General features: G+C 45.9%; 1 protein-coding gene across 2 annotated transcripts; it reads left to right on the plus strand.

The window, feature by feature from the left end:
• The first annotated feature begins 80 nt into the window (after positions 1-80).
• AHSA1 (activator of HSP90 ATPase activity 1) lies at positions 81-7,978 on the plus strand. 2 transcript variants are annotated; one of them, XM_027120168.1, is made up of 9 exons: positions 81-328; positions 1,699-1,889; positions 3,582-3,664; positions 4,066-4,183; positions 5,285-5,373; positions 6,232-6,360; positions 6,820-6,921; positions 7,413-7,464; positions 7,582-7,978. In XM_027120168.1, exons 1-9 carry the CDS (start codon positions 249-251, stop codon positions 7,752-7,754), a joined length of 1,017 nt encoding a protein of 338 aa, XP_026975969.1. In that variant the 5' UTR covers positions 81-248; the 3' UTR covers positions 7,755-7,978. The 2 variants fall into 2 exon arrangements, with proteins under 2 accessions (XP_026975969.1, XP_026975970.1); XM_027120169.1 differs by lacking the exon at positions 6,820-6,921 and having other exon boundaries at positions 110-328.
• The last annotated feature ends 540 nt before the right edge of the window (positions 7,979-8,518 follow it).

Raw genomic sequence — 8,518 nt, forward strand, 5'->3', positions numbered from 1 at the left:
AGGATCCCTAGAACAGACAGAAGTTAAGGTCCGGCGAGGCGGAACGGAAGCACCTGGTGGGAGGGAGGAGGAGCCGGAAGTTGAGGCGGGGAGGGGGCGGGGGCGGGGAGGTGGAGGGAAAAGCAAGCGAGGAGGTTCTGCGGCCGCTTCTAGTAGTTTCCAGGCGCTGCCGGGCGGCTGGGTCCGCGCGGTCCTGAGGCTGTGGCTGTGGCTGCTCGGGAGCTGGTGGCGGCGCGACCGGAGAGCCGATGGCCAAGTGGGGTGAGGGCGACCCACGCTGGATCGTGGAGGAGCGGGCGGACGCCACCAACGTCAACAACTGGCACTGGTGAGGGCCAGCGGGCCAGGCCGCGGGAGCGCTCCGGCCGGGCCAGGGTTGCAGGGTTCCTGGAACCTCGGCCGGGACAAAGCTGGGGCCGAGGCAGCCTTTCCTGCCCGGAGATGGGTGTGGGTCCTTCCTGTTAACAGGGGTCCGTAGTCCCAGGTCCTTCCACCCTCCGGCCTCCGTTTCATTGGCGGGGGAGGCGGGGGGACGACATGGAGGGCTGCGCCCCAGACGAGGGGTTTCAGATATGAGAACAGAACCCCTTGGCTGCTGCATTCAGCCTGAGCGGGGAGATGCTTCCCACTCGTGGCCGCAGGAGTCAGTGAGACCCAAACCGCCGTGGATTGTGTTGGGAGACTGCAGTGTTAGTCTCGGGAGGGTTGGAATTCCTATTTTCCGGCTTACGGGTGGAATTAAAAGTCAGTCATAGGGGACTGCTGCCTCACTCCAGAAGGCTAAGGTTTAGAACGTGTTCTGCCGGTGCCCAGAGCCCAGTGATCCTGAAGGCGCCGTGGCCTGTCACCCGGAACTATTAAGTTAGTTGTATTGTAGCTCCAGGGACTGCCCCTGGTTGCCGGGCAATCATGGTTTATAACCCAACCACTCTTAAAAGTCTGCTGTCCTTCATGAAATCCTCTACAAGTAATGTCTTATCTTTTGAGTCCAGTGAACTTTGTTCATACTGTCTTTACTGTATTTTTACTTTGTTGCAGCTCTTTTTACTGTTGTTTTCTCTACTAGTTAGAAAATGGGGAGGTAGATAGTTTTTCTTCTCTATATCTCAGCCTGCCTCCTTTCCTCTTAACACAGAGTGTTTGACTTAATTTTTGTTTGTTTTGAAGTGCTGGACTTACATTGTTTTCATGGCCATTTAGAGGGCATAGAATGTGTAGAGCCTTTATAGCATAGCCTGAATTTGACAGGTCAAAACACTGTGCTAATGAGATCAAGATTATTGGTTTATTCGTTACTGGACCTTTTAGCTCAATACTGCATTCTGTTGGCCCCGTTGTGTGCTCCTGACTTCAGCAAGATGTGCACAGTTTTCCACTTGGTCAGACGGGGGCGCCACGTTAAAGCGTCTAATGCTGACCCCAGCACCATCATGCTGAGAAAGGAAAGCAGAATTTTCCATTTAGTTTGAAAGCACTCTATTACAGCAGTTGTCCTTATTGACAGTATGGGACTCCTGGTCTTCCTTTTAGGGGTCCCATACTGTCAATAAGGAGTAACACGTTTGTGGACATGCTGGAGTGGGGCTGAGGGTTTTGTGTTCTTTTCCAGCCTCCTTTAGCCTTGGATGTTCTTGCATAAAGCAAGCAGTTGTATCCTTCATTTGGCTGCTGGTCCATAGCTTTGTTTCTGTTTTGCAGGACAGAGAGAGATGCTTCAAATTGGTCCACAGATAAGCTGAAAACACTGTTCCTGGCAGTGCGTGTGCAAAATGAGGAAGGGAAGTGCGAGGTGACAGAAGTGAATAAGCTTGATGGAGAGGCATCTATTAACAATCGCAAAGGCAAACTTATCTTCTTTTATGAGTGGAGCATCAAACTAAACTGGACAGGTAAGTCTATGCTTGGCTTTCAGGACAGAGGTTAACCGCGTTTTGATTGACCTGTTCAGGAGCCGGGGAGAACAGTTTTTGAGAGGTTATGAACTTTTTTCAAGGGAGATAATGCTGTTTTGGAGTCCTATTGGAAACAGTATCGGATGCTGAAATTCTTCTGCCACTGTGGGACACTATTAATGGGTTTCCTCTCTCAGAGTCTCACAAGTCCCCAGTGATGAAGCAGCTGAGCTGCTGAATCTTTGGACCTGGTCTGTGTTGGGACATACAATGTGACATTTCTCAGACTAGCTATTTCTGCCTCTTGGATGATTTTAAAGTGGGGAGGGGAAGTTTTTTGGTTTTCTTTCTTTTTTAACATTTTTTTTAACTCTCTCCAGTGTGACCCTAACAGTTCAGAGTGCTGTGGTAATGAAGCTTGCATGTGATTATAACTTGGGTCAGTTTTATTCTCTAGCTTAATGTTCCTTTTGTGAAGATATTAACATAGAATTGGGCCCATGGTTAGATGGTCCTGACTGTTGGGAGGCTGAATTTTAAAAGACAGTAAAGTTAAAAGGGTACATGTATGGGGCAAAGCATGAAATAAATTTTTGTTTCAATAAACATTTCTCAAGTGAATGCTAATAAAGAGGGGAAATGTATTTATCGTCTTTTTTTGTTTTTTAAACTACTAAAGCACAGCAGTCTGGAAGGAACCTTAGGTATCATCTTGCCCAGTCTCCTTTTTATAGATTGAGAAACTGAGGCCTAGAGAAGTAAAGATAAGTGTTTTGTGAGTTAACTTTGAAATACAGTTAGTTCTGCTATAACGTGACACATGTGTTTCTAAAAATCACCACACTATGCAGAGTCTCTCAACAAAAACCACAGGGCTTGTAGGGAAGATGGGGTTAGGGACGTGACACTATACTCAAAAGTTTTATCAGTGATTTTCTTTAAATTTAGGAATGTAAAAATTGATGGCACAGTTTACACATGTTAAATCATAAGAAATACATAAATAACATGATAAATATGATGCTTTACCTTGACAAAGACCTGAAGTTTGCTTGTGAAAGTGGGTGTCAGAAGCCTTGGGGCATGTGGGTTTTTGTGAGGTGGTGGAAGGGGAGTCACCTGAAAAGAGAAGGAGCGTTATAACACCATTGGTGGATGGCGTGGCTCCTAACACACTGTGAACTGAAGTCACTGGCAGACAGATGTTTGAGATGTGTATTTCGCGTATTCCTATACAGCTCCATTCAGCTGGGTTTGGGTTTCTTTGGGTTCACCTAGTGTTTCTCAAGGATGAAATCACATATAAGCAAACATGAAATTGATGTTATGATCAAATCGTCCCTTAATATATCAATAGTATTGGAACAAATTTGTATTTTCCAGACAAGCGTTCTAGCAGAGCTGTCTGTATTGACTATGAACCAAGTCCTCCTTAGCAGAGTTCATGCTGGTGCCAAATTCACATGATTCTTGGTCCCACACTGTAATAGCACAGCCTCAAGAAATCTGATGGGGAAGGACATTTCAGGGTGGGGGGCAGTGGCTGCATCTGGCATGGCATTCTCTCAGAATAAAGAAGGTCAGTTCAGTTGTCCAAAAGAAGCGTAAGCAGAATAGTAGTTAGCACTCCAGAGCAGAAGAGGAGGAGAGAAGAGAAGGAGACTGATAACATTGCATTACTTTTGACAGGTACCTCTAAGTCTGGGGTGCAGTACAAGGGCCATGTGGAGATCCCCAATTTGTCTGATGAAAATAGCGTGGATGAAGTGGAGGTTTGTGCTTTCTGTTTCCTCATCTGTCTGAGTCTTCCACATCCTCTTATTCTCAGATGAGAAAAATGACCTGTCATTCAACATGACAGGCCAGGCTTGGCCCCAGCATTCAGAACCCCAGTCTGCAGATGATTCTCTGGATCTTTGGTGCCATCGGGAGCTCCCAGAGCAGCTTGTACTTATTTAATTACTTTGCTTTAGTGAGTAGTGTGGGTTCTAACATTAGCCACCTTTGTCTTGGCAGAGAGACCTCGAGAAGCAGCACTCATGGGGATTGTACAAAAACCTCAACCCTCATTTCCTTTGGAAATGTTAGCAGTTATCTGATTGCTCAGCACTGACATTCCACAATGTGGGTGCCTCTCAAGTTATTTACCACCTACTTCTGGTCTTTCACTCAGATCAGTGTGAGCCTTGCCAAGGATGAGCCTGACACAAATCTCGTGGGCTTAATGAAGGAAGAAGGGGTGAAACTTCTAAGAGAAGCAATGGGAATTTACATCAGCACCCTCAAAACAGGTATCCCTTGAGTACTTGCGAGTGCCTTGAGAAGATAGTTTTCCACCAGTCAGATGCTAATTAAGGGGCTTGACAGGTCTTTCTTTGGCAAATGGATAAAAATTTGGGGGGAGGAGGCTTATTTCATCTAAAAATCAGTCTATAAACCTTAAGTAAGGGAAAGATCTAGAGACATGTTGTCTAATGTGTCGGCTGTTGAGCACTTGAAAGGTGGCTAGTCCAAATTGAGATGTGCTGCGAGTACAAAAAACGCTATGGATTTTGAAGACTTAGTATTTAAAAGAAAAGTAAAATGTCTCAATAATTTTTTGATACTGATAACATATTGAAATGGTAGTTAGGATATATTAGGTTAAGTATATCATTAAAATTAATTTCACCTGTTTGTTGTAACGCTTTAGTGTGGCTACTAGAAAATCTAATATTACATTTGAGGTTTGAGATTGTATTTCTGTTAGACTTGCTGATCTAAAGAGTTGGCAGCCCCAGACTCACCACGTGAGCATAGTGTCCTGCACCATTTTTGATGCACATTCTCCAGGGACACTTAGAGGGTTATGTGAATAGTAGTCAGCTCAGCTGTCCCCTAGAATTCTAGTTCTGCCAGTGTGTTGTGATCTTGGCGTCGGAGTACAGATGATCATCAGAGGGAACCGGTATAGAGGTGGAAACCTTTTTTGGTGGGAACCAGTGCTCTGATGCCATAACTGGTTGTGGCTGTCCTACAGAGGCAAGGCAGAGTGGAGAAAGGGGACTAAATTGCAGCTGTGGGTATCTTGGCACACTCTTGAAGTCTTTGGAAGTGCCACTGCGCTCATTGGCTGCCATCCACAGTAGACCTCACGTATGCTTAACAAGTCGTGATGCTTCTAATTGAGTCGGGTTTAAAATAATCCCAGTGAACATACTGTGTTCTGTAGCATACACTCAGATACCTGTCTGGCATAGATCAAAGTTAAAGACGCTAAAGTGGATTACTCTTCCCTCCCTTGTCGTGACCTCCATCTGAGTTAAGATGGCCATGTTTGTCAAACTACAATGAAACCCTGAGTCTCAGCTACTAAGAAATAACTTCCAAGAGCTGGGATTTTATCTTTTCAGAGTTCACGCAGGGTATGATCTTGCCTACAATGAATGGAGAGTCAGTAGACCCAGCCGGGCAGCCAGCACTGAAAACTGAGGAGCACAAGGTAACCGGTGTCCCCATGTGCTGGGGCGGGAGGCTGTCTGGAAAGGGAGTTAAGGCACTGCCTCCTTCATAAGTCTCTATATCAGCTCTTTCTCTCCCACCCTAACCTCTGACCCAGAGCTGGTGCTTTGTAGAGAGTCCACAGAGTGTAGTTGTCTGTCTCCCCATCTTTAACCTGGTGTTTATTCATTTATAACAGACCCCTTAGAGCAAATGGAAGCCATCAGGGACTTCAGAGTCCGACTGTTGCGTTTAACCCCAGTGAGGAGGTTATGAACGCAGGGTGGTCTTCACCTATATGCATCTTAAGTATTATGTCTACATTTCATACTTTGATACTAAAGGTGTCATCAAGGTATCAGGGGTTACTTAGATCACTAACTTCACCTAACAGGAGACTGATCGATTTCGCTGCATTTGCAGGGTGAGCAAATATTTTTTCTGGAGATGGAACTTGTGTGGTTTGGGTTCAGCACTTGGTTTTCAGCCCTGTTGCCCTCTTGTCAGCACACTGAAGGATATTCTGGGGGTGCTGCTTCCAGCTATTTAAGCATAGAAATTCTGCTTGAGAATCACGTGGGGCTCTTCAGAAGTACCTTATGATTTGGTGTGCCCTTCAGCAATGGGCTTTTAAATGAGTGTCACTCTTCTTTCACCTAGAGTGGCATTGAGGATTTTCTGGGAAAGTTCTCCTTCTGACTGAAGTGCCCATGCACATAAATTTCCTCTAACTCTCTGGAATAATTAGCCTTGGAGGTGAAAAAATTTGTGAGAATGAATAGCAGGGCTATCCCTGAAGACCTGTTAATTGAGGTTTCACCATTACTCTAAACTGACAATTTCACTGCCACATCCACAGGCTAAGTCTGCTCCTTCAAAAACCCAGGCAAGACCTGTTGGTGTCAAAATCCCCACTTGTAAGATCACCCTTAGAGAAACCTTCCTGACATCACCAGAGGAGCTCTATAGAGTTTTTACCACTCAGGAGGTAAGTATAGTCTTGTCCTTCCAGCTCCTGGCATCTGCCGTCCCGAGTGACTGGAGTTGTGGGCACATCCCCGCATTGTGCGGAGGAAGTGCTGAGTGGAACCGTGAAGCTTTCCTTGTACACTCAGAGGCAAAGGGAAAACTCTTTTGTTCAACCCACTCATCAAAGTGGATTCGTCTTCTTTTTTCTCTTTTATGCTAGTTTTGGGTCATGTAAGTGGGAACCACTGGAATCATTCTTGTTAGAAAAGTAAATGGATTCGAAATAATGGCATCCTAGGTTCAGAAAGAGTTACTTGAGTCGAAGCCTGGTCTCTAGTGGAACAGAAAAGAGCCTAAACCTGGTTCTTGGGCAGAGTAGTGTCTTTGGAAGTGAGAGCTGAGGCATACAGGTGTCAGCTGGCATTTTCCTGGGTCCCACTGAGAGCCATGCATCTTCTTACCTCCTTTTGCTCTGCAGCTTGTTCAGGCCTTTACCCATGCTCCTGCAATGTTAGAAGCAGACAAAGGTGGCAAGTTTCACCTGGTAGATGGCAATGTCTCTGGAGAATTCACTGATCTGGTGAGTACGTGCTTGCCAGGATATAGCTTTTGTCTGGTCAGAAGAATAACATTTCCTCCTTTTCTTTTTCAGCTCTGTAGATAAAATTTAAGGCTGTAATCTCTTTGGTTAGTAAAACCTCATTTTGTTTTTCAAAAGAATGCTACAATTGAATTCTCTTGCTTTCATATAAATTTTTCTTTAGTGGGGTAAAATTGCTTCTTCCTGGAAAAATCAAACATGGAAGAGAGGTTAGATACATTGGTGGCTTACGGCTTTCCGTTTGTGGCACTGAGATTTCACGTGGGCACAGGTGACTGGACCCAACTTAGGAGTAAGAGGAGAGGCTGTGGCTGATGTCAGTGCAGGAGCTACCAACTCTGGTCCACTTTGTCCTCATCAGTAGTACAGCTGCAGATGGTGGGCTCCGTATGAAAGGCAGATGGGTGATACTTGCTAGGATTGGATACGTTGCAGTCTATAGTATAGGCTGACCTCTTTGATTATTTTAGATCCCTGAGAAACATATTGTGATGAAGTGGAGGTTTAAATCTTGGCCAGAAGGTAAGTAAGCATATGTATTTATTGCCATTGCCCCCAGAACTTTTTCTTTTCCCCTTAGCCTCAGACCCACATGGAAACCCTGGATCTGAAACCTCCTTCCCCTTTGCCTTTCCCCAGGGCACTTTGCCACCATCACCTTGACCTTCATTGACAAGAATGGAGAGACTGAGCTGTGTATGGAAGGCCGAGGCATCCCTGCCCCTGAGGAGGAGAGGACACGGCAGGGCTGGCAGCGGTACTACTTTGAGGGCATCAAACAGACCTTTGGCTACGGCGCACGCTTATTTTAGGAATAGCAGCAGAGGGTACAGCCCGCCGAACACTTCAGTCCAGCCCTCTCCTGACTGGGGCTTGTGACTTACAGGATTGCACCATCCCAACCACTAACTTGGGGCCGGGGCCCCTTCCCTTCATGTATACCTTGGGTTTGTGCATGTTTTCTGCTGGGTGGGAACAGAGGGTGATTTCTCTTTTATGTGTACATACGCTAAATAAACGTAATTTAAAAATCGTGCATGTCTGGAACCTGTGTTGACGGGGTGGCTGGTATTAAGAGTTCCCTTGAAGGTTTTGAACAAAAAAAACCAACGGAGGGGTTTTATCTCCGTTCTGCATAAGTGTATGTAATTAAGAGGCCTGAAAAGAGCCTACTTCTCACCAGCAGGCATTCCTGAGCTCATGTCCTTTCATACTGCAGACTGGCAAAACGGGTCTCTTCCCCTCACTGAGGGAAATGTGGGGTGGAGTTTCCCTGGGGTGAATGGTACCAAGAAACTTTATCGCTGGTCCAGGTGGCATCCTGGGCTTCCCACTCTGCATGGCCTCTTATCGTCTTCCAAGAAGAGGTGATCAACCAGGTGCTGGTTTGAGGCGTAGAAAGAGATTCCCCACCCTGTGACCAAGGGGAACTGTGGGCTTTGGGTTTCTGCTCACTGAGCTTCTGTTTATTGAGCGGTTACTATGTACCAGACACTGTACTAAGCAGTTCCCTTACAGTAGCTTATTTAGCCCCCATAATTTAGCCCCTATGAAACAGATACTAGCATTATTTCTG

This window comes from Aethalodelphis obliquidens, unplaced genomic scaffold (assembly GCF_003676395.1).
Source record: "Aethalodelphis obliquidens isolate GAN/ISIS:26980383/991018 unplaced genomic scaffold, ASM367639v1 scaffold21, whole genome shotgun sequence".
NCBI classification, from domain to species: Eukaryota; Metazoa; Chordata; class Mammalia; order Artiodactyla; family Delphinidae; genus Aethalodelphis; species Aethalodelphis obliquidens.

Excerpts from the sequence above, each read along its gene's own strand:
- AHSA1 (XM_027120168.1), top strand. The coding sequence starts at position 249 with ATGGCCAAGTGGGGTGAGGGCGACCCACGCTGGATCGTGGAGGAGCGG. Across the intron at positions 1,890-3,581 it reads CATCAAACTAAACTGGACAG|GTACCTCTAAGTCTGGGGTG; the intron begins GTAAGTCTATGC and ends TACTTTTGACAG. Across the intron at positions 6,361-6,819 it reads GAGTTTTTACCACTCAGGAG|CTTGTTCAGGCCTTTACCCA; the intron begins GTAAGTATAGTC and ends TTTGCTCTGCAG.